The sequence below is a fragment of the Emydura macquarii genome, unplaced genomic scaffold (assembly GCF_026122565.2).
Source record: "Emydura macquarii macquarii isolate MOO-44397 ecotype Brisbane River unplaced genomic scaffold, CSIRO-AGI_Emac_v2 contig_587, whole genome shotgun sequence".
NCBI classification, from domain to species: Eukaryota; Metazoa; Chordata; order Testudines; family Chelidae; genus Emydura; species Emydura macquarii.
This window is the reverse complement of record NW_027130724.1, coordinates 15,484,946-15,511,330: the sequence shown is the minus strand read 5'-3', so window position 1 is coordinate 15,511,330 and position 26,385 is coordinate 15,484,946. Positions and strand designations below refer to the sequence as shown.

Sequence of the window (26,385 nt, the reverse complement as noted above, 5' to 3'; positions counted from 1 at the left end):
CTATAGTACCCCGTAAGAAAAAGCCCACCTGTTTTTGGAGGCATTTGCCTGATCCTGAAAACTTTTATTAATGTGAATAACAATTACTCAGGTGAACAGAACTAACTACTTCAGTGGGACTACTAGGATGAATTGAATCAGGTCCTAGGATTGCAGTCTGAAAGTTAACAAAGACTGGCTGTGTTACCGCCACTGATGTCATAATTCCAGCATCATCATGAGCTATTATATAACTGTCTAGAAATCAAAGTGTAAATGTTAAAAGCATATCTTTCCTGTTATATCAATTTCTAAAAACAGTATCTGACAAGAATAACCAAAAATACAAGATACAGAATGTTTTACGTGCAATTTTAATAAAATCATGTTCATCTTATAAAATGATCTATCAATGTCTTATACATGTGGTATCTCAAACATATATATATATAGAAAGCAACACAGGAGATCTATGAATAGGGCTACACCCACATAAGATCACAAATGTGAAAATGTATCCTTCCAATAACAATGCATGCATTCTGTATATATACTGACTAAATAGGTATGCATGTTAGAACACCTGCCAGCCAGTGGAGTTTTAAAAGCTATTTATTCTGGTAGGACTTGGTATGAGAATTATGAAAAAGAATGAAATCCTTACTATGCTCACAGCACTCTTCCCTTTAACCACCGTTGATTAGTATTGCTAGTCCTGGAGTTCTAAGAACAACTACAGGATAGAATCCATGGGCCAAATCCTAAGCTACTGTCTCAGGACCAGAATCTGCCAGCTGTTACACAGATGTGCTATGGTAGGATAGGCAAAAAGAGACTTTCACCACCCTTCTGCATCCCATATAAGGGCCAAGCAGAACTGCAGTTCTTAAACTCCCCTGACAGAAGTGACTTGCTCCCTTCCTATTCCTGTTGGAGTGCTCCCTGAATAGTGGAAAGCAGTTAGAAGGGAAGTGAGGATCTGGTCCACAGTTTCTGCTGCAAGGAACAGATGGTTTTACATCCACTGTAGGTTTATTAAGGTTTTACATCCACTGTAGGTTTCTAACCCACTGCAGAGCTTTTTGAACCCAATCAAAGGATCAAAATTTTATTCTCTGTTGAAGATAGTCAGGCTCAGTCACTGCATACTACGCCTTATTAATCATCACCTCCAGGAAGTCTCAGAAATGAGAGTGAGCTTGAGCTTCCTATAAGAACGATTGGTTCCATCTAAACAAATAATAATTTGTATTATTCACTCAAAAGTAACATGAGCTGGATTCTCACACTTAAGCGCCAGATGTTTGCTGACCTTACAGAAAGAGAGAGGTAGGTCTATGTACTGACTGCAGGAAATACGTAAAAGCTTCACACGTTCAAGCCAAGTCTTATTTGGAATACAGGGTTTTCTTTTCTTTAACAGAACATATTGTAGTGTGGCAGCAACTCCTTCTTTCTTTTCTTTAAGACAAAAACACTAGATGTGAAAGCTTTCTGGGCTATGATGTGGAAGATCTAGGATACTCTATAATTTCTAAATACCTGGAATTTCCTGTTGTAATTGTTGTTTTTCCCATAGTAAAAAGTAAATCTTAGTGTCTACTGGCATTTTCCACACGTCTAACATTCAGACCCAGACCTTTTGGTATAGCTGAAGAGGGCACATTTAGCTCAGCAGTGGTGCAGATGTGGCTTCTAATCTTCCCTGAAGCTGGACTGATTCTTTGCCCTGAACTTTGTTCTAGAATACACTGGCAGACAATGGTTCTAAGGAACCAGTACAGCACCTAGAGACTGTAGGGATTAGGGAAGTCCCACCCATGCTTCTTGCTCCAGCCACACTCCCTACGTCAGCACCAAGAATATTTTAAGAACAGGCCTGCCTGGCCTCTCTACTAAAGGATCTCCCTTCATTTTGGCTAGGCTCACACTGCCTGCTACAATAGCTTTATGGCCAAAATTCATCAGTGGTATGGCACTAAATAGCCATAACAGTGTAGATTCTAGGCCTTAGAAATGGATACAATGAAAGGTATGTTTTGGAAAGTAATGTCCCTTTTATTTTACTTTTTCAAATGATCATAGGCCTGGAATTCAGATTAAAAGGAAATAGAGCCCTGAGTGGATACAAAAATTTGGATCTGCATCCCTGAGAATCAATTTGTGGCTAACCCACAAACTGCACTCCATCTTTTATGTGTATCCACATCCCAGGGCACTGGTAGCAGCAGCCCTGAGGCCACCAATCAGCTGTTTGGTGACCAGTCCTTGCCACTAAACATCTGAGGCCAGTCGTCCTCACCCAGCCGTCTCTGACCAGTTTATCAGTAGCCAGCCTTCCCCTCTTACCCGGCGGAATAGCTGGCAGCCCCATGTCTGACAGGTGCTCAAGCCGTGCCCCAGAAGTCACAGAATCTGTAACTTCTGTGACCAAACGGTATCCTTAGCTATGAGCTTCAGACAACTACTTCTCCACCTTTGAGATCCACAATCTGCAACATATGGTCTGTGGATGTAAAACGGATCCCCACAGATTTGCAGAGCTCTAGAAGTTCTGCAGTATGTTGCCTCATGAAATCCTGACTCCCATAACCATTTGGGCAGGGATGAACAAATGGAGCCATTCCAACCAGTAACTTTTCTTAATCCTTTCTCGGATGCCAACCATGCCACTCTCTGGAGAGCGGCAATGTGCCAGCATTGCTTGAAGTGGCTGGATCCCACTGTAACGTCAGCATGGTGAAGGCGATGTATGCACCAGGCACGACGTGGTAGGTGACAAGGCCCCGGCAGCACAGGAGTGGTTCGGTGCGACTCGGAGCCACAGGCTGGAGGGACAAGCAGCTTTTCCATTGCTTCGTCCGGCCACCCCGTGCTTTGATGCAAACGTCTCCCAACAACAGACCAGCTCCCACGCTGACACCCCCGCCCGCCCCATCATGTAGGGTCACAGAGCCGAGCTGGGGCATCCTGGCCAGGCCTTCCCTGGGGCGCGGCCCTGGCCAAACGCGGGGGTAACGCCTCCGAGGAGGAGGTTCCCCTGCCAGCGGGCTTTTCACCCTCCCTCCACCCCCTTCTCCGAGTGTCTCCCCTGGCGACAGCCGGCCCGCTACGAGACAACCCCCCACAGGCCCCTGGGCCTGCGCCTCGGGACACCGCGAGGCGGTGAGCGGGCGGGACCGGCGCAGTGGCAGGCACAGGCAGGCCGGGCAGCGGCCCGAGTCGGTCCCGCGCGGTGGGCGTGGCCAGAAGCGGGCTGAGCAGAGGCACCAGGCCGCGGCCGGGGCCTGCAGGCGGCGGCGGCGGGCGCACGTGGAGCCGGAGCCCCACCCGGCCTGGCGGGAGCTTTCCTCCAGCGGCCCCTTCACCACGGCCAGGCGAGGAGGAGGAGGGGGGCGGGGCGGCTTCCTCGGTCTCCTAGCAGCGGCTGCGGGCTGCTCCGGAGAGCGCGCGCGCGCGCGCACGTGAACGACGAGGCGCGCCGGCGGCGGGTGCGTCCCTCCCCCTCCCATTCCTCGCGCGGGGGGGCGCGCGCGCGCGCGCGCGGTGGGGGTGGGGCCCCCCTGCCCGATCCCGTTACCCGCGCGTGGCGGGCGCGGCCGGCTGTCTGGGGATCGGGGTGAGGCTGCTGGGCCGGGCCGGGCCGGGGATGGGAGATCGGAGCCCGGCCCCTCTCCCGTAAACACGCTCCGACCCAGGGGCCAGCGCCGCTGCGGGGCGGGCGGGGAGCGGGCGCTGGGTCACCCTCCCCTCCCCTCCCCTCCCCCCACGGCGGTATTACCGAGCTGCCGCCTCTGTGACTTGGGCACGGGGCGTTAGTCGCGGGCAGCGTGTGCCCGGCTCCCCTCCCCCCCCCCCCATCCCCGGCCTAGCCGCGGGGCCGGCTGTGGTGGCGTCCAGGTAGCGAGCAGTGCGGGCCCGCCAGGTGTCGAGGGGAGGCGCCTTCCCTGAACCTCTTTAACCTTGGGGGGGGGAAAACCCAGGCAGACTTGGGCCGTGCCTGAGCGTTCAGCCCCGTGCCCGGCCCGCGCCGGGCTCCTTGGCTGTGGTGTTGGGACGAGGTCCCTGCGGGATGCACCTTATGTAACGGCACGAGTTATTGTATAGGCCGGGCCGTGAGTTGTGCCTCCGAGGTTCACTGGCGAGGCCTCAGCAGCCCCAGTCGGAAGCCCAGCCCCGTTATTTGAAGTGTGGAAATGCGGTGGAGGTCGGGGAGTTGTGCACAGCGGTGTGAATGACAGCTGTGAATGACGCGGCGGCTTTGCCCCTGCTTGCCATCTGCTGCGCTGGGTGGGCCCAGGGTGAAGCACAGGAGTAGTTCATGGTTACATTTCCGTTCATAACAACAGAGTGGAATAGAGATGCGTGCTTGTTTGTAAACGAAAGACTTTTGTGCATTGACAGTGTGGTGTTAAGGGCTAGGTTGCATAGCGGCTCTGAACCCGGGAACCTGTTCCTTCAGCTCTGGAGTTCTGAGGTCATACAGAAATAAATACTTAAATTAAGGGTGTTTAAAACAGGAATGGAAAACCAGTGATTCAGGTTTAGTTGCAGACTTGATTATAGTGGTTCTTGTTGTAACAGCTATATAATTTCAGAGTAACTGAAGAGGGAAAACACCTATTAGGTAACCTACTCTCTCCCCATAATGTTAGTCTTTCAGCTATTACATTATAAACCCTTATTTTCTGCCTGGTTTAACTTGGCTGTAAAATTGACTAGACTGGAAATTATTGACAATTTTAGCCTGGCTTTTAAATTAAGAGTACAAAACAATCCAAGCTGTGGCTTTGAAAGCAGTTCACCATTTGATAAATCAATGTTAATTTCTTTACTGAAATTTTTCTAACTAAATGTGGATTATGGTCTTTGATCTTTATGGAGAAAATATAAAAGCAAACAGTTGTTTGAGAAAGCAGTTTTTTGCACGAGTGACAGCTCTTTCTCTTCCAAACTTTATTTTGTTGTGATATTAGGTACTAATAAACCGATATATTTTTGTCATTTATGTAACCCCCTTAAAATGCATGGGCTCCAAGAAGTTCATAGTTTAAACTGGACACCATTTTACAAGGAAACAAATACACAGACGATGCAGGGGAAGATTGTTTGTGAGGGATAAAGGTTTTGTTGGTGAAAGATCCTGGGATGCTTACTGTGTTTACCAGTGGGTCTCAGTGTCTGTCTTTTCTCTTTGTTTTATTTTAAAAACTGAATTTCAGGGCAAGCCAGGGGGGAGTGGTGCTGGAGGTCAGTGGTAGAGTGATTTCAGTGAGAGTTCAGCATACGTACCTGAGGACAGAAGTTGGACTGAATTTGACAACTAAGTTTGAAATTTTTGTTAACTTGATGTATAGCATATTCTTGGATATTCCAAAGAAGTACACTCTAAGTGTTCTATTCACAACTGTAGCATACATTTTGTCTCTTCTTGTCCAAAATTTTAAGTGGTTGCAGTCAGCTGTTAACAGCTATAGGCCTTGTTCCTGTGAATGTTTATGCACAGATGTTTGCTGGATCAACGTCTTGTACAGTGTTGCTATAAATCTGTTTTTAATGTGCCTAGCACCAAACCTAGAGCACAATTGCAGATACAGAGTAAGACCTAGATCCTTCAGTTGGGTCTGCGAGCATGGACCTTGTTGCTTGTAGTGCCCCATTAAAATCTCTGGAGCTCTGTACTAGTGGTGCTGATTGGAGGATCTGAGCCTATGTCCCTACAGATTTAGTTTGTCTTCCTCTTGCCTGTTCCTCTTAAATAAATAAAAATAGCCAAATGTCTGTTTCTCTTTACTAACTTGAAATGAAGTTGAGATAAGGTGAGTGTATGATGGTTTTTCTGGACATTGGGATCAGAATGATCTTGCACCACCAGAGGGGAAAAAGTGTGGACGAATGTAGATGAAGCCTGTGCTGGATGAATGGAGGAAATGAGGAGAGGAGAAATTGGAACAAGTCTATACAGGGTTGTATAAATGAAGACAACTATGACTTGAAGCAAACAAATGGGTAGCCAGAGAGGTGTCTGAGGATGTTTGGGTAGTAAGGATAATGTGGCGGTGCTTAGTTTTTAATCCTTAATGTAATCATGAATTTTAACTTCTTGCTGTTCTGTAATATCATCTATGGCTTGTATTTTCTCTGGCTTGTGTTTAATATTCAAAAGCCTTGTGTGCATACAGAAATTTGACCAATTTAACTAAATGGTTCTAAGTTGACTCAGTGCAGCCCCATGGGGTGGATGCTTTGAAATCAATTTAAGGCTGCTTACCAATTTAAGACTGTCCACCCCGGAGAAATGCACTGATAAAACTAAGTCCACTTAGAAACCAGTTTAGATCTGTGTAACTTCTGTGTGGAGACAAGCATAGGGAAAAACACTTTTGTTCTGTAAAATCTGTTTAATTATACAGTTAAATATACAATTAGTTCATAGAGTTTCTGACTTGCAAAGAATGATCCTTTCTTAAATTGCCATATGTTAGCCTCACTTAATAATTTTCTCCCTCTTGTTGCATTCCTGTGCTTGAAAGCAGTGCATTGTGGAGCTTTTGCAACAGTACATTCTGTATATAATGGGAATAATTCTTTGTAAACTTATGAACAAAAGAATGCCTTTTCACAAGTTGCTAGTTTAAAACTTAACACCACAAGAAGTGCTTTGCTTTGTTCCTGGGTTATGTTATGGATGTGTGGGTTATCCAGGATTGTTTCTATAGTAATCAATGGGTGCTTCTTCCAAACTCCTCAGTGAGTAGGTTGCTATGCTTATAAGGGGAGGGAGAAAAGAAAGCAGTGACTCTCACATTTTTTTTAATATACCTTTTTAAAATGTATTTAGCAGAAGCTTCACAAAGGAATGAAACCTCCATTCTGCCTGGATGTTGAACTGAAGAATTTCATCATGGGTCAACAGATTTCAGACCAGACACATACTGTTATTAACAGGTTGCCAGAAAAAGTAGTAAAACATGCATCTTTGGTTCGAGAAAGTGGCGTTCTGACTTACGAAGAGTTTCTGGGGAGAGTAGCTGAACTTAATGATGTGTAAGGCTGCATGTTTTTTATTCCTTTCCTGTTGTCATGTTGTACAGAGACTGTAGAGAATAATATCTTGGATAGGCTAATTCATAATCTACCATCAAGTTTTCAGATATGTGCTTAAATTCTCAGTCCATATAGAGATTGCAATTATTTAGACTGGATCAACTAAATCTATTAATATTTCACAAAAATATCAGTGTATATTTTTATTATAACATGTTGGTCCTCATTTGTCCATTTAAAGTATTTGTGTATTAAAATTTTTTTTTAAAATGTGCATATAAGGTCTAAAATTGGAGGTTTATCTATTGATGTTTCATTTATTTGTGCTTGTGTGTGTATATATAATACTTAGCGATTACATAGCTATAGTCCTGATTCTGCAAGTATGCACATTAGTAATTTTAGGCACAGAAGCAGCCCCATTGATTTCTATGGCATTGATATAACTGCTGCTCCAGTTTAAAAGCACATGGGTAAATGATGCCAGTGTCCAAGTTTCCTTTCAAGGGTGACTTCACCAAGCATTGCCTGTTTAATATATAATGTTGGATTGATGCGACTGTTTGTTGCAGCACTGCAAAGTTGGCTTCTGGCCAGGACAAACATCTGTTGTTTGAAGTACTACCAGGTTCTGATTCCTCTGCTCTTTGGAAGGTTGTGGTTCGGATAGTCTGTACTAAGGTAAGATTGTTAAAACCTTCAACTCAGGGTTTTAATCTGCAGGTTACTGAGGACTAAATGGGACTTCAGTTGAAAAATCTAACTGTTGTTCAATACAATGCGTTTGGAAAAAATATTTTGATGTATTCCAATATTAAGTGCAGTTAGAGCTAAAATCTAGGTCTTCCTAAAAAGTCAGTATCAACAGTAATGTTTCCATGACTGATTTTTTAAAGGATTTGCAATTGAGTCATTGGAACATCTTTCTTATGTATAAGAAACAGAAAATGAAACAAACTGGAAACTAAATTAGTTTAGTTTTATAGTCCAAGCTTGACAGAGGTTGCATTTTAATAAAGGACATTCAGAATCAACCTGACTGGAAGATGAGATTCCTACACTCTTAAAAACAATTCGAGTTAATCTTCCTTTAATTTCAAACTTTGACCTTTAATGGTAATAGTTTAGGCCTAATTTTGCAAGCTGAACCATGTAGGTAAATCATTTTATCAGGTCTCCACATGGGTGTAGCAGTTCAAGTATGTAGATCATCTTGCAGGACTTCATTGTAACACTTCAGCTAGCAGTTAATTTTAGGAGCAAGATAGATGTTCCCTAGACACTGTTCAAAGTATATAATTGATAGCTGTATTAACGTGCAGCAATAAATGTGTGTGACTTCTTCATCTTGTCTTTCTGCCATACTGAAACTTATAATAAACACGCTTGTTCAATGATGCTTCATCCTAAGAAAGCAAATAGTGCTTCTTTAGAATATTGAATTATTAGTTTTGCAGTTGATAGTCATCCCATGAAACCAGAACTTAACACTGAAATTCAAAAAGTAACAGTATACAAAATCAATGTAGCAACTATTAAATGCATTAAAAACTGGATAACTGTTCTCAGTGTTAATGAGGAATCACAAATAAAGGTGGTTTCTAGTGAGGGTCCCACCGAGATCTGTTCTTGGCCTAATGATCTGGCAAGAAAAATAGTGATTACTGTTGAAGTTTGCAAATGACCAGAAAAATTGGTGGAGTGATAAATAAATGACAGGTCAGTTATACAGAGCGATCTTTGATCCCTTAGTCAAAGCTGGGCACAATCAAAAAATGCAATTTTAATAGTCAAATGCAAGGTTGTGCATTTAGGAACAAAAAATGTAGATAACACTTCCAGTCCCCTATCATTTATCCTGGATAGAGGTGACTTGGAAAAAGATTAAAAGGTATTGGTGAATAACTAACTTGGTGGTGTAATTCTGAGGCTGAGAGCGCTAACCTACTCCAGGGTAATGTTAAGTAGGATTAGGGAATGGTATTACCATTGTATATGGCATTGGTGAGACTATTACTTGTGTATCGTGTCCAGTTCTGGTGTCAATGGTTCAAGAAGAATAGTGGAAAAAATTGATCAGGGTCTAAAAAAGAGCTACAAGAATAATTTGAATTCTGAAAAATCTGCTTTACAGTGAGAGACTTAAGAATCTAATCCATTTATTTTATCATAGTTAAGAGGTGACTTTATTATGGTTTGTAAATACCTACAGGGGGAAGAGATTCCTGATATTAGAAGGCAGTTTAATTTGGCAAACAAAAGCTTAACTAATTCAAGGACTAGAAACTGAAGCTACACAAATTCAAATAATGCACTTTTTAAAATTACTTTTTCAAATCAAAATTGCATGTCTTTCTAAGGGAATGTCTGCACTGTGGAGTGAAATTGATTTAATTTAAATCGACCTTAACCCGCTGAACTGCAGAATTCAGAGCATGATCACACCATGCTCATTGCATCAGATTGCTTCCCCACCATCCGCACTTACGTTGACCATCAAAGCAGTGCGCAGTGGGTAGCTATCCCACAATGCAACCATTTGGGAAGGCTGTCGTCCTCCCATGATGCAGCGTATTCCCTCCCCCTCCCTCTCTTCTTGTCTCAGTCCAAACAACAGACAATCGCCTTTTCGCACCTTTTTTCAAACCATTCACTCTCTGCTGTGCGCACGCAATTGCCCGAGAGGAAGAGAGCCCACTCAGTTCTGCACTATTATTGTGAGCATCACAAACACCTCACAACTTATTCTGCAGTATTTTCAAATGCAAGACAGGAGCTGCAGTGCTGAAAATTTGGATGTTACAAAGGCCGCCTTGCTACAAGCCATAGAACAAAACAATTCCTGTTTGCTGCAGGCTGTCATGCACCATCTGCAGTTGGTGGAGTGTCACTTTTGGTCCCAGGAAACAAGCAGTGACTGGTGGGATCACATCATTCTGAAAGTGTGGGATGATGAGCAGTGGCTGCAGAACTTTCAAATGCGAAAGGCCACTTTTTTTTTTAACTTTGCGGAGAGCTCTCTCCAGCCCTGAAACACATGAATATTCACTTGAGACCAGCCCTGACTGTGGAGAAGAGAGTGGCCATCGCTCTGTGGAAGCTAGCAACACTAGACCGCTACTCGTCAGTTGGGAATCAATTTGGAGTTGGTAAATCCATCAGCTGTGATACAAGTGTGCTGGACCATTAATAAACTTCTGCTAAGAAGGGTAGTGACTTTGGGAAACGTGGAGGACATAGTGGAAGGCTTTTCTGCAATGGGGTTTCCAAACTGGGGAGGGGGGGCCATAGATGGCACGCACATCCCTATCTTAGCCCCGGACCACCTTGCCACAGAGTACATAAATCAAAAGGGATACTTCTCAGTGGTGTTGCAGGCGCTTGTGGATCACGGGACGCTTCACTGACATCAGTGTGGGGTGGTCTGGAAAGGTGCATGACGTGTATCTTTTAAGAACTCAGGTCTGTTAAAAAAGACACAGGTGGGCACTTTCTTCCCTGACCAAAAAATAAATATTGGCGATGTTGAAATGTCAATAGTGATCCTGGAGGATCCTGCCTATCCCTTGCTCCCCTGGCTAATGAAGTCGTACACCGGACACCTGGACAGTGACAAGAAGCATTTTAATAATAGGCTCAGCATATGCAGAAAGGTGGTGGAATGTGCATTTGGACGTTTAAAGGTGCAGTCTGCTCACTAGGTTAGACCTCAGTGGAAAAAAACATCCCAGTAGTTATCTCTGCCTGCTGTGTGCTCCATAATGTCTTTGACACAAAGGGGGAGAAGTTCCCATTGGATTGTGTTGTGGAGGCCGATAGGCTGGCTGCAAATTTTAAGCAGCCAGATGCCACTGCAACACTGAGAGCCAATCATGGAGTGCTGCGCCTCAGGGAAGCATTGAAAAAACGCTTTTGCAATGAGACACAACAGTAATGTGTGTTGCTTATCTGTGCATCCCCTACCCATTCCCCACTGATCCAGTTCCCCCCTCTTTCCCCTCCCTTTATTCCCTTCTTAACAATAAACAGTAATGAATTGTGAAGCAATATATTCCCCCTCAACCTTCCACCTTCCCCACTGATCCAGTTCCCCCCAACATTCCCTCTCCCCCACCAATACATTCCCCCCAACTTCCCCCTCCCTTTATTCCCTTGTTATCAGTAAATAATCAATAATGAATTGTAAATCAGTACTTTTTTTATTGGTGATCCTTAGCAGAGGGGGGAAAGAAGATAATTGAGTGTTCTGCATGCATTGTGTGGGGCCTGAGAAGGGATATACAGCCCATTTTGTCTGTGCACACACAAAATAATCACATATTCCTACTCCTTTAAAGGGACTGTTGCCTCTTTCTGCTCCCCTCAGTTGGTGAGGAGTGCAGCAAGTACTGCACCCTGTTCAGCCTCCTCCTAGACCGCTTGGTGTGGGGGCTAGGAAAGAGTATGTTAGCTCAGAGTTTTGCAGGGGCTGCAGAGGGAGTCTCTTTTGCTGCTGAGCTTCCTGAAGCTCAACCAGATGCCTCAACAGATCTGACTGATCACGTGTTATACGCAGCATCTTGTGTTGAACGCTCATACTTCTGCGCTGCCTTTTTGTTGTCCATATCCATGTTCAGCTTGTCAGATAATGCAATCCTCCACACTCTAAGCTCTGTGTCCGCAGCCACGGAGGCATTCATTATCTCTTTAAACATGTCATACCAAGTTGTTTGTTTTTTGCCTTCTTACCTGTGACAGGCGCTCTGCAGGAGTATGAGATGATATGTTGAAGGCCATGTTGTCCACTATAAAGGAAGCAAAACACCAGGTACCCATTGTTAACTCGTCCCATGGACGAAAAGTAATGTTACAATTTATAAATAATTCCCCTTAGCCTTCCCTTGAGAAGGCTAGCATCGCATACCATTGCCTAACTATTGCAGGGGTTGGAGTGCTGTTCCAACCATGGTAAGTAAGGGGCTAGTGCATCTAAGTTAGGGAAATCATCGGTGTTAATGCTGCACAAGTCCATGCTCCATAGAGCAACATGGATGTCGGGTTCCCATTGATCAAGCTTTTAACAGGTGGTAGAAAGGGTGGGGGTGTGTACGGGTTAATCATCTCTGGAGGGGAAAAAATGGGGAACCCATTTGCGGATGCTCAAGGCCCATAGCAACAACATCTTGCTTAGGGACTTGAGATGTGCTGAACCAAGAAACCATCCCCGGCTGTAGAATAACACACCCTTTTAAAACATTTTCTTGGGCGGGTAGTGTAAATGTGCGCCATCTTCCCTAGGTAACCATGAGTGATGTCAACCTGCTAAGGGTCACACAGGTGGAAAAGAGCATTTGCTGCAAACATCTGGCTACAGTACTGGCCCTTATGCTGCTATGCTGTGTTCTGTGATGATGCCTGCACAATTAATAACAGAGTGGCAGGGGAAAGTGTCCTATCGCGGTGGAAGAAATAAGGCTGCCCTCCCAAGAAACTTTCCGCAAAGGATTGCAGAGTAACTGAATAAAAGCTTCCTGGAGATATACTTGGAGGATTCTCAGAACATCCCTGTGCACATAAATAATCTTTTCTGGGGTGAACCCAATGCTTAAGCACACCAAGTACGATGAAGCACAGCCTCAACGCTACACACACCACTTTTTCCCACGGGTACAAGATTCTGGACTGGGGATATAATCAAAGACATGCAATTTGCAGTACATCCTGGTCAGTCACGGTTTCATGCATCCGGGTGGGCTGCTCCTGTGTTGCAAACAGCTCCTGGCTTTCAGGGAGAAGGGATACCCCACTCGCCTGCCCCTTGTTCTCTTCATCATCCTCATCCACACTCATCCTCATTCATCCTGGCCTTGGATTCACTCGAGGTGTTAAGGCTACGTGGTGGTAGAGTGGTGGGGTCTCCACCATATGCAACTCCTTGTAAAAGCGGTATATTTTGGGTGAGGAGCCAGAATGGCTGTTAGCTTCCCTAGTTTTCTGATAAGCCTGCCTCAGCTCTGATCTTAATGCAGCACTGCTGCGTATCTCTGTTGTGCCCCTTCTCCAACATGCCACGAGATATCTTTTCGTAGATATCTAAATTTCTTTTACTTGCTCGACGCTGAGCCAGAACAGACCCTTCACCTCACAGACCGATGAGATCCAAGACCGCAGATCAACTCCAGGCTGGAGCGCGTTTGGGGCATGCAATCGCCATTATCATTTGTGCTGGCAAAGCTCTCTCCACTCTGACCAAACAGGAAATGGGAATTCAAAATTTCCCATGGTTTGAGGGGAGGAGCTATTTCCTGTTTACGTGGCCACTGTGCAGCAGACTGCAAATGTGCAGAGCGGTCACAACAGAACATTATGGGATACCTCCTGGAGGCCAATGACGTTGATTTACGTTGCACTCTGCCGACACTGATGCTCATTCGACCCCAGAATTCGACTTCAGTGCTATGCCACTTTCAGAGATGGTTTTATTAAGTCAAATTTTACCACGATTTAGGTTGGCAGAACTGACATGTCAGTGGAGGTCGACGGAAACCGCATTCCGTTGACCTACATTATCAATGGAGATGAGGCCTAAAAGAGCTGCTCTAATTCAGTGATACTCAGACCTCAGTGGTTTAGGAGACAAAAATTAGCAATCAACATTACCCAAAAGAACCACAGTAGTGTGAATTCATTGTTTCATATGCTATTTATATATATAATTCTCACAGCAAAATGACTGACCAAGTATTCTACAATTGGTTAATAACATAGTAAAAGCATTTTGATTGGTTAATAATGAAATCAGTGTTTTAATATCATGTGTGGCAAAGAGCCACAGGAGACTCATTAAAGAGCCACTTGCAGTTCCCAAGCCTCAGTCAGAGGATCATTGTTCTAGTTCATCCAGGAGCTATTTGGCTTAAGATGGGACTCATTGGTTGAAATTCTGTGGCTTGTGTAGTGCAGGAGGTCAGACTAAATGATTATGGTCCCATCTGGCCATAAAATCTATTACTTTGTACCTTTAAATAAAGCATGTATTGCATTTTTAAATAGCTCGATTGATAATGTGTTTTTCATAATACTTTATATTTGTCCTTCTTAGTTTTTCTTAATTCTGTTTTTTCTTTAGCTTGTCAAATGACATCCAGATCCTTTCTAAAGCTCTTGAATTCCTTAATCTAGAGTTCAAATCCTGCATAGTTCACAAATCCACCATAGCTCATAAGACTATTCTGCTGGAGCTAGCAATTTTTAATATAGCTTTATTTTTTACTTTTAGCCTGTATTTAAAAGATTGGGGGGGAGGGAATACTTCGAAGAACAAGATTTTCATGATGATTTTCATCAAGACAGCCATCGTTGTAGTCTTGATAGTTGATACTATATAATGTAAATGCTGACTAGGCTACATTGAGCCCTAAAAAAATGAAATAATTGATTTCTGTCTAAGGTTTTGTTTATGCTTCAAGTTTCTAGACATAAACCCTTCTACTTAATTATAGCTTAATATAATTGAATACCATGATGATGGTCTAGTGTGGTGCAAATATCACACTTAATCTTGTATTTTCCAATGTATTTGATCATGATATTTACCTACCTACCTATGTTCAGAAATGATGGCAGATAAAGTTAGATTTTTATTATATAAGAAATATTATTTATAAACTTTTGTATCTTTAGATAAACAAAACAAGTGGCATTGTAGAAGCTTCAAGAATTATGAACTTATATCAGTTTATTCAACTTTATAAAGACATCACAAGTCAAGCAGCAGGAGTTCTTGCACAGAGTAGTGCCTCTGAAGGGACTGCTGCAAGTCTGTCATCTGTGTCATCTTGCCAGGCCAGCTTATGGATGGGAAGGTAGTTCAATATATTATAGGTTCTGTGTGTATGTTTGTTTTTAATGTAAATATACGCCCCCCCCCCCCCAAAAATCATATTAAATTTGAACTGTTACCATCTAATGCTCTGAAACATTTTACTAATAAATGTGGGTAGAGCAGTTTTTGTCTTCCAAACAGTGAGCATTTTACCAAAAATGGTGTGGTGTAAGTCCTTGTAATCATGTAATGGACTCTGTCAGTGTTTCTCAACCTTTTAGGAAGTACCCCCAACTTCTGAAAATTTTAATAAGTACCCCAACACTCAATTTTCCACAGGATTTTATATTTACAGACTAATGTGAGCCATATGTTGGAAGAAGGGCTGAGTATATAAGGCTGTGATATGGCAGATCTAGTGTGGGTAGGGTTACCACCTTTACACCAGAGGTGCACAACTCAAGTATGTACCTGGGCTAGAGGTGATGGCCAAAGCTAGGAGGCTTTGAGCAGCATGCCAATGCTGGGGAATATATATGCCAAATTTTTTGCCATAGATTTGAGAGGAGGAAGGGGTGAGAAAGAGACAGGGAAGGAGGGCGAGAGAGAGAGACAGGAAAAGAGGGTAACTGGTAAAATCTGGAGCTGTCATAAAGCAGTGAAATTGACAAGTTTTCTAGGAACTGAGCTTTGAGCCAGGGAGGGGAGCTGCCACCTGGACAAGTTGCAGGCGGCTGCCGCCTGGCTGCCAACCTGGGAAGTGGGTGACTGCCACCCAATCTGAGCTGGGGCAGAGGAGGCTTCCGCACTGGCTGGGACCCAGGGATGTGGGCAGGCAACTGCTGCCTGTCTTCAAGCTGGGGTGCGGAAGGCTGTCCCTTGGCTCGGACCCAGGACGTGGGTAGCTGCCACCCAGCTGCGAGCCCAGCTCATGAGACACAGGAGGCTGCCACCGGGCTCCCACCTGGGAGCTGGGAAGTGGGGGACTGCTGCCCGCCTCCCCCAGAAGCCAGTGGCTGCCGCCTGCCTCGGAGCTGGGACTAGGCAGGAAGCAGGGGGCTGCTGCGTGCCTTCCCCAAAAGCCGGCGGCTGCCACCTACCTCCCCGCTGGGACTGGGCGGGAAATTGGCGGCTGCAACCCGGCTTCCCGGGACTGTGGCAGCTGCCGCCTGCCTCCCAGCTGGGAAGCGGGAGGCTGCTGCCCGGCTCCCCCAGAAGCTGGTGCTACCGCCTGCCACCCAGCTGGGAGCTGTGACACGGTGGGAAGTGGGCGGCTGCTGCACGGCTTCCCCAGAAGTTGGCGGCTGCTGCCCGCCTCCCCTTCACTCTGTTTTTCCCCAGGTACCCCCTGCTTGTGTCTCGTGTACCCCCAGGGGTACGCGTACCACAGATTGAGAAACTATGCTCTAAGTTACTATTAGCACCAGTACACAATAGCTTTGGAACAGCCTTTTTAGTGATTGTACTCTAATATAAACCTAGTATATGTTGCCTCTTTTGAATGAGGAAACAGAAGGAAATGAAATCAGCGGTGGCTACAAAACTGTTTTCAGTGATGTTTAATGACTTTAATGTTATTGTTTCACTTAAACTTTCTTTTCCTCTTCCTACATTTTGGCATCTGAAAATTCCCATCTGTTGTCATTTGAAAGTCATCAATTCTAACCATAATTTAACCTGTAAGACTGGAAAAAATATGTTTTGACATCCTGCTTTGTTAGCTAGGAGGAAAAGCAATAGACTGAGATCAGCACATGCAGTACTTTTCAGCTTAAAATTTATAAGATGGTTAGTATATATGTGAATGTAATGGCAAGAATCTTTGAACCCTATCCTCGTGTTGAAACATTGCTATTGATAACTCTTTAAATGTAAAGCCTGTATTACCTTGAAAATTAAATGTGAAAGCTGAAGTAAGATAAGATGTTTTAAACAATGATTCATAAATGGAATCATTCATTATAAAACAATGCTATGTTTCTGAGTAATGGGCAAGGAGATAAAAACTATAGCAAAGCTGGCAATCAGGAACTTTGCAAATCATAAGCAAGTTACTAAATCAGTTAACTATCTTTAAAGATAGCAAGCTCTGATTGTTTGAGGGAGTGAGAAAGGGGGAGATTATTCACAATAAAGGTAGTACAGTGTCTTTAAACTAACATACAAATGGTGTCTTAGCAACTTAGAAGAGCTGTGCACTGAACTTGTGCCAAAAAAATGTGCCAAAAAAATCCCAAAACACTCTTGCACTTTCAAAACAAGTAATTGTTCTGGTCTTTTAAAGAAGGTAGAACACCTATTGCCTAGACATGGCTTCCTTAACAGAGATGCTGGAACTTTGGCTATGAACAGGGAAAATTTCCAAAGCAGACAGTGGAGTGGCTACCCTGATGAAACTCCTAATGTAGCTGGGAAGCACTCTGTGTTAGTGAAGTTTAACCTGATTTCAGGAAGAACTAAGCTACTATTGGGTAAATAGTGGCTTTGCCTGTCTACACTAGAGCATACACCAATGCAGCTATACCAATGCTTGGAAAAGGCCATCTTATTCTCTTGATAGCTGAGCATGGGGATATTTTGATCCTATCTCTTTGAGCTGTTAGTGTTATGTGGTTCCTTTAGTGTAGTTTGTATACTTTAAATTTAATATATTCTTTCTTAAACATGTGGCTTTTTCTTTGGGATTCTGTGGTTGTTACTTGTTCTGGCTACCAAAAATGGAGTGTCTGAAGTCTTATCCTGTTGGTTTGCTGTTCATTTCAATCTTTTAAATAGTTTTTGTAGAGGAAAATTTCTAGTGGTTTTTGGTATGGCTAGTACTAGTAGAAAAAATGACTTTTTTCAATTGACCTGTAATATAAAGTCATGACTATGAGGGTTCATTATACACTGCACCATGTTTTTAAAAAAGATAGCATTTAGCAACACTGAAGCTCTCAGATAAGTGCAGCATCCAAACATTGAGCCATGCAACATTGGATTTGTATGGATGTAACTGTGGGCAATATCTGCCAATCTGACCCAGGGGAAAATTCCTTCCCAACCCCAAATATGTCCCCTGTTTAAGATAGGTTTACAATGGTTGCTCCTCTTAATTTCCCTCAAAATTGAAGAAACTATCTAGTCCAGCAGTATTTCACATCTTAAATGTAAGGAATACTTTTGCAATGCTAAAATCTTTCAAAATGGAAAAATTCAAGAGTGACTACTGTATAGTAAATCTTTGTTTTGGTAACTTTTTCCATCTCTGATGATAGCTTATCCCCAAAAGCTTTCACTATCACTTTGGTACTCTTTATGAATTTTCTTAAATAGCAATGCTGAAAACAAAGATTAAGCCAAAATTTCAAGAGCAACTTCGTAGCTTAGGAGCAAAACTCCTATGATAATTCAATGGAACTTGAGGAAATCTCACCAGTTATGTTATTGTGCTATAAGCTGGAGCACAAAAAGAATTAAAAATAGCAGTATGCAGGGGAGGAGATGGGGGGTATTAGAACTGCATATGAAATTCCTGCTGATACTGCTTACCCAGTGTGAGGAGAGAGACTGCAACCTCATCTTACAAAGAATGATAAACTAAACTGGGATGGGACAGTTTTGCAAGCCATACTCTTCTGATTTAATTTCCTGTTTGTCTTGCATAGGAACACTCTCATGTTTTTGGCTGTACTGATTTATTGAAGTACTGTCTAACAAATATATTGTAGGCATATTTGGGAAAGAGGTATTTTCCTGCTTTTTAGTCACACTCAGACAGATGGACACTAATGCGTTCCAATTTGCGTAATTGCTGTAAGAGGCTTTTTTGGAAGCTTGATATACTGGGTACTAGAGTTCAAATATGCGAGGTGACAAGGATGGGGTATATGAAGAATCAGAGAATTTATTTTTTAAGCTTTTTTGGAAGGGAGAGATCAAGACTGAGGTCCTCTCTATTTAAATGAGCTGTTTGATGTAAATCAGATCACTTGTGACAATATACCTGCCAAATGGAAGTAAAGATTTTTGAAATGCTATTTGTAATGAGCTTGAGTCAACTTAGCTATCATCTTCTAATTTTTCATGTCCCTCTATATATTTAATGACCCTTAAAAACAAAGAGTGAAACCCCTTCAAGTATTGTTCTACCCAGTTAATCTGTTTTTCTTGTGTGAAATGTTCACTTGGCTAAACTCTGCTTCCTTTCAGATGTTTATTAGCTCTGCAAGAGCTTCAGTCACTGAGCAAACATAGCGAATATTATCTACTTAATTTTTCCTCTCATCTTAAATCCTTCCAGTTAAACAGTGTGGTGTCCCACTCTTATGTAACATCCACTTTTCTATCCAAAGTATATGAAAGTATCTTTAGCTACTTCTGCTACCTTTATTATCTAATATTGGTGAAAAATAAGTGCATGCTTATATCACCCTTATAATTTAACACTTTATCCAATACTCTACTCTCTGGCTCACTTATAGATTTTCTGCATGTATTTCAAGGGCTTGGGCCTAAGACTCTAAATACCAGCCCCTTGAATCTTGATGAAAATGTCAAGCAGATACATTAGTTTGCATGCATCAGCAATTCTCTCATACTTTGAAGTAGATCATAGGAAAGCACAGCTCTTATTAGAGAATGGAGTCCCATAATTTATATAGCAGTATATATGTTTTCAACCCTTTTGCCCCATCGTGGTGGAGGGGAGACTTTTTTCAAAGTTCCTTGGGTAGCAAACTAAAAAGGCAATCCTGGGCCCAACACGGTTTGTTTTTTTTGTTTTGTTTTGTTTTTTTTGGATGGAGGGAAGGTTTTTAGAATATCTAGGGTCAGTAACCATTTCCGCTTTTTTAATTAATTCAGATGCATTCTTTGGTTATCAATATATTTGGCAACAGGCCTTGCTATATCCTAACCACCACCTATATGTGTAAAGAATGTCTTCTCTATTGCCATCAGCATGAAATAAATTATAAAAATAAGAGAATCAGTAATTTGGAAAGGAAATCCCATATGCCTGGTCCTGACAGAAATGTTGAGGACCAGAACAAAAACACTTGAACTAGTAGCCATTACATTAGCTGGCATTCATTCTGTATTAAAATAATTCACAAAACATCTAATGAAATGACCATCCAAATTAGTCTGACCTTTGCCAAACAGTCACAAATCTGGACAGTCGCTCTAGAAATATAATGCCACTAATTAAACCCTCTCTGCAATGCTACCCCTAGTGTTCAGCACCACAGTCCAGTATTTTGAAGAGAGACTGCAACCTAGCTCCTAGGAGATCTTTAAACTGATGGTCTCTGATATCAGCATCAACTGCAATTTTATGGAAAAGGTATCCTGGCAGTGATCCTGGCAGTTGGCAAGGTTTTTTTTAAATATCAGCTGTTGATGGTGCCAGCCTAAAGTCAAAGTTTGTTTAATATTAAACTGTATCTGCTTTAGGGTGGCATTTTGGCTATTGAAGGCAGATTCTGTCCCTGCCCCTGTTGTAAAACTTAATGTCAGTTGCTTGGTCAAAAGATGCAATTTGCAGTAATTCAGAATAAGAACTTTGCAGACTTCACTTGTCAATATGGAAAGTGATGAGTATAACCCTTTGTGAGACAAAAAGAGGTTATTGTGATACAAAAGTAGACTGCATAATATTACTGAAGCCCCAGTTCCCTTGCAGTTTTTTTTTGATGACTGCGGGCCACAGTTGTTGCCACAGATAAGATCCATTATGCAATCTATGGATCCATTATGATCTTATCACCTCATCCACTAAATAGAAAAAGATACTCATTGGAAATATGTTCATAAGCTCTCTTCTGCTTTATCACTAATTAATCTAAATGTTTATATCTATAAACAAAATAACTAGTCTGCATGTGCACAGAAGGAATATTTTGAAATAGAAGAATAATAGTGTTAAATTTATGGTTTGACTGAATAATACTGTTTTGTATACTGCAGGGTAAAACAGCTGACTGATGAGGAGGAATGTTGCATCTGCATGGATGGACGTGCTGATTTGATCCTGCCATGTGCTCACAGCTTTTGTCAGAAATGCATTGATAAATGGTAAAATGTTTAACAAGGGTGCTCATTACTTTATATTATGAATTAGGCCTTTGACATGTTTGGTTTTGGTATGAAGGACTCTTCTATGCCAATATGCTCTAATGTACAAAGGTGTATTTTGAGTAATGTACATGGGATGGATAGGAACTTTGAACAAATACCAGGATTGCCGCAGAGCAATGAAGGGCCACTTCAAAATTTGAAAGCCTTTGTTTAACAACTTGTTTAAAAAAAAGCGATAATGTTTAATGATAACTAGCTGAGAATGCTTTCTTTGGTTATCAATGTATTTTGCAACGGGTCTTGCTATATCCTAACCACCACCTATATTTGTAAAGAATGTCTTCTCTATTGCCTGAAATAAACTATAAAAATAAGAGAATCAGTAATTTGGAAAGCAAATTGCAGGCGTATGCCTGGTCCTAAAAGAAGTATTGAGGACCAGAACAGTGAAAGTAAGTGATAAATGCATAACTAGATGGATAGCAAGTTAATTAAAAATTACAGGGAAACTGATTTATTAACTTTGAATTGATGAAGATTCAGAAATAGATTAAACTATTTTTTGTAGTTTGCTGCCCCTGTTATTCTTAATTCCTGTAAAACATTGTAGATATGTATATGAAGTGTTCAAGAGGAAAAGGGGAAATTTGATGTACGAGTCAAAACCTGAGAAATTATTCTGAATCAGTAAGAGACAATCTTTATACCATTTCTGTCACTTAAGAATATTGCTGCACTCCGAAATTGTTGACTATTGATTGCAAAGATTGAATACAAAGGCACAATTAATGTAATTGGGTTTTCAGTTGTTATGCTTGCAGTCACCTAATCTCATCCAGTTAATTTTCCCAGACTATTTTGATATACAGAGCATGCAAAGTCTAACACTGGAAGCAGGAGTTGTGAAATACTTGCATCTCAGAATTGTGTATGGTTTTTTTGTTTTTAACCAAGAAAAGATTGCAAATGAAAATTACTATTTCTTTGGCTTCCTAAACAGGAGTGATCGCCACAGGAACTGTCCTATCTGCCGTCTACAAGTGACTGGGGCAAATGATTCTTGGGTGGTATCAGATGCACCTACAGAAGATGATGTTGCTAGCTATATACTCAACATTGTAGATGAGGCAGGCCAGCCTCACAGACCATGATATTGGTGACTACTGATAAGTGCTTGAAGGTTTCACTGTTATGAACATCCGTTTTTCCTTCTTGCTCCCAGTCTTCCATACTTCATTTCATTTAGGTGTCCTTTTGGTTACTATAAGCTAAATCTATGCTATCCTTTTAAAACACAGGATATATGAGCCAATACATCTGGGTGCATTCTTAACTTTTAATATATTGCTTCATTAAATGCTGTAAACTGTTAGATCACTAACACTTGTGAAGGTTACATTAACAATTTTCTGACAAGATTAAGAGCCACTGGAATTGTTTTATTAGTATTTGAATTATAACAATAGCATTGCTGCCCCAGCTTTTTAAACACCACAAATTAACTTTATTATGGAAGATGCAGTGTTTTATTACTAAAGGGCCTGCCCTGCAGCCTTTTTCCTCATAAGTAGTCCTTACTCTCACAGCTAGTCCCACTGACTTCAGTGGGCTGACTCACAGGAATAAAGATTGTTAACCTGAGTTAGGATTACACAATTGTATCTAAACTGAAGTTTTATTGCTGAAATTTGAGAAGCATCTATTGTCCCTTCCCTCCCCAGCGGTCATTTATTGCTGTTTTTAGTATTTATATGTATTGAGTTAAAGCATTAGTGATTTTTAGCATAGAAAACTGTTTAAAATCTATTCATGGAGATACACAAACCAACAGTGTCAACATAGTGTGCACTTTCCTTTTTTCCTAGCAGAGTAATCCTTCTAGAAGATTCTTATCTGATATTCTAAAATTTCATAGCTAATGAAGCTATACTAAACCACTTCACACACTATCCCTAAGGGTAAAACAAATATATTTCCATACCTTTTGATGAGTGACAGCCAAAATTGTCTTACGCACTAAGCATATCTGAAAAGAACTCACTTTACTGAAAGGCATTGTACAGTAGTTGTCATGGTTTTGTTTAGGCCTGATACTTTTGGCTTTCTCCATTTTTCTTGAGTTTTCAAAGCCACAACACTTTGTATACTTAAAAAAAGGAGAGATTATAAACTAATAACTGGTGCTGTATTTTATTTCTACAAGTGCAATATGCATTTCTGTAGCAGGAAGAAACTTCTGCTTTATAACCATAGCTTCATTTTGCTTCCAATGGAATGTTCAATTCTGAAAATCTGTGAAAAAGGAAGGACAGGAATTCACCAGCATACTTCTGTTGTGTTTTTGCAGTGAAATTTATGTTTTGAATTTAATGTTTTTGAATGAATTTAATTATATTAAAATAGTTTGCCAGTGCATAGGGAACAAACTTTGAATTCTGCCATACATAAGACACATCTTGGTATCTACTAACATTCTGAAGATTGAGTTAATGAATATAGTTGTTCTTTTTTGCAATTAACAAATTGAACTGTTTTAACTTAATGCTTGGATTCACACAGATAATTACATGCAGCTTCTCCATTGAATAAAAATGGCTACAAATTCTTGAATATTAAATGGCAGGTTCATTTGCCATACCTGCTAAAACACAGTGATGTTTCTGGATAAAACTATCATGGATGGGTTCTGCACTTACCCAGTTTTACCAAAAAATGTGCATATATATATAGAAGAATAAATAATAAAAAATACCCAGGGGACCAAATGTTGGGAGTCTTACCTGTGTACCTGTCAAACTTTTATTACTTGGAAATTTGTACAGAATGACAAACATTTGTTTGATTTATGCAGAGGTGTCAGACTGAAAGCTAAGCTGAGCCAAGTAAGACTGACATCCTGTGCAAGTCACCCTCATAGCCATTATGGCTTATTGGGTAAATCTGTATTTAGGCAACTTTTAAAAATCTTTGAGTGTATCGATCTAAAACAACTAACTGGTTCCTCCTCTTAATCCTATCATGTCAGTGAGTCCTTGCAGACTCTTCAGAAAAACTGTGGATTACTCATTTGCATTAAATAGGGTGGAGATTTGGCTGCACTAAATATTAACAACACCTGTACTGAAAATGCAGTTTTTTTCCACTAAAATACTTAGTAACACATTTCTAAACACAATATGCCATTTTAATTCCCTTATTCCTTTCTACCCAGCATTAGTCCACATTCAAGAGGTTGAAATAACCATTAATTTTTTTAAGCTATTTTTATATTGGACCATAAACAAGCATCTGAAATCACCAAATCCTCAAATTGATTTAATTTTTTGTCAAACATTAAAAGAAATGAACTCCTGGAGTGAGCTTTTCATATGCTGATTCCCTGCTGAGGATTTATATATACTTATTAAAGTGTGACTTCTTAATGAATTAAGACAAGTTAACTACAACATAGTGACACAAAATTACAGCACTAACTAAAACAAAAACTGTAAATTTGTTTAAAAAGTGAAAATGTAAACTTTTATTCTGTACAGCTTTTTAAATTAAGCTCCTCTAATGCACACTGCTGTGATGTAAGTACTGTAATGTGTGCCTTGTAAAATGTATGTAGTGTATGTTATAAAAAGATAAGTATGTTACCACTGAAATAGTTCAGTAGTGGCAATATTTCATAGTCTGAAATACTATATTTAGATGAATACTAGAAAAGGAAGAAACTATAGTTAATTTGAAGACGGTAGAGGGTTTCAGAAGTCTGATGTTTGAATGTAAATTAGTGAAAATAACTGCTGGTGGCAGGCATATGAAATTGCAGTTTTATGCTCTGTAGTTTAGCATTGAAGTGAAGATTTCTTAAAGCTGTGCTATGATGATAGAACCCACACAATATTAATTGTATTGATAGCTAAAGGCATTCCACTGTATTTAACTTGTGTGAATTGTGCAATAAATACATTCTGGAAGAAAATGCTAAAGGAATTCCAAATTTGAGATTTCAAAGCTTCTCTGTGGTATGGGAAAAATAAAGCTTTAATTTCAATTAAATTCCCTCATACAGATGGTATGCTTAACAAGAACATATGCTATTCATGAGTAGGATGTGGTTTAAACTTTAAAAGTGTGATGTGAATAAGCAAATTACTGCCATGTCTGGGGAAGTTGTTGCTTATCCCATCTCTACTCCCCCCATAAAAGCAGCAGAGCAGTTCAAGTCTCTTGCACCAAAGTATGATTTGAAAAGCTCTTTGTTATAGGGACATGGTCAATTTAAAATTATGCTTTTCATAAAGCTTAGCCACTGGTGTTATAAAGTAATACCTGAAACTACTATACAGGAAAGATTAGAATGTTTTTCTTTCTTGTTCAGTTATGTCTGGTGTGTTTAACAAGATTTGCATTTATCAGTAGTGTCACTGTTTCCCTCTCTAATCACTTGGTTTGGGTTGATGAGGGTCTTTTGCACAGCAAGCAGCATGAGGGGGTGGAGGGAGAGGAGAGCAATATTAAGAGGAAAATGAGTGCACAGACACAGTGGCAGAGATGCTGAGGCAGCTGTAATATATGAACTTACATCTAATAACTTGCTACCTTGAAAGCGTCCCTGTAACGGTGCCAGCTCTCAGACTATGTGACTGCTTTTCATTATAGTGGGTGTTTGTATATTGATGCATCTGCCTCAGATTTCTCTAGATAATGATCCAGTTCCCCCCCCCCCCCCCCATACACAGCAATCAATAACATCCCTGATTGGTGTATAAGAGGCATGAACATCAGTGCTTCCCTCTGACAGGGGGCATTTTTAGGGAAATGGCGACATAGTTGGGGCCTCTCTCTGTTCTGACTGTCCCTGGCTGCTGGAACAATTGCTGGGGGCAGATGTGCCTAATTTGGAGAAGTGTGTTAAGGAGCCATAATGTTAACCTTACCTTTGACACATTTATCTACATTGCATATATATAATTAATAGGCTATTAAATATATAGAGTCTTTGCACTGAGGGCAAGTTAATATATTTGGACCCTTTTGTATTTCAGTGTATACTTTTATCCCTGCAGTAGTAGTTTTTCATTTTAACAAGGTGGTTGGGTTTTCAAGTTCCTAAATTCTTAAATTCACTACAAGCTTTTAGCTTGAACTGCTAGTTTGTAAGTGGAGGGGCTTTGGGAAGAAGATTATTTTCACACCTCTTATAAATTAGTAAAGAGGCAAGTTTAGAATTGTAATTCAGCTTTCCTTCCAGATATATTTTAATGTATGGAATTTAGCATGATGAGATAGGCTTTGTAGATTGAATACCATCTTTCCTATTACTATCTATAGCAGAGATTAATATTCCCAGTACTGTATCTTTCACCAGTTCAAATATTGTGGGCCACTTCCTCAACTGCTGTAAATCAGCATAGGTCCACAGAGGTCTCTTGGTGCCAAGTCTACTTCTATCAGTCAAGAATGTGGTCTTAGTTAATGTCTCTGCAGTCATATTGTATGGTACATCT

General features: G+C 41.2%; 1 protein-coding gene across 7 annotated transcripts; it reads left to right on the top strand.

Moving 5' to 3' along the window:
• Nucleotides 1–3,125: 3,125 nt before the first annotated feature.
• RNF141 (ring finger protein 141) lies at nucleotides 3,126–24,857 on the top strand. Of its 7 annotated transcripts, none has more exons than XM_067540789.1 (6): nucleotides 3,126–3,144; nucleotides 6,821–7,026; nucleotides 7,599–7,707; nucleotides 14,689–14,870; nucleotides 20,780–20,887; nucleotides 21,891–24,857. In XM_067540789.1, the coding sequence occupies exons 2-6, from the start codon at nucleotides 6,839–6,841 to the stop codon at nucleotides 22,039–22,041; spliced, it is 738 nt and encodes a 245-aa protein (XP_067396890.1). In that variant the 5' UTR covers nucleotides 3,126–3,144; nucleotides 6,821–6,838; the 3' UTR covers nucleotides 22,042–24,857. The 7 variants fall into 7 exon arrangements, with proteins under 7 accessions (XP_067396890.1, XP_067396885.1, XP_067396888.1 ...); XM_067540784.1 differs by lacking the exon at nucleotides 3,126–3,144 and adding an exon at nucleotides 3,166–3,470 and having other exon boundaries at nucleotides 6,824–7,026; XM_067540787.1 differs by lacking the exon at nucleotides 3,126–3,144 and adding an exon at nucleotides 3,166–3,470.
• Nucleotides 24,858–26,385: the final 1,528 nt, after the last annotated feature.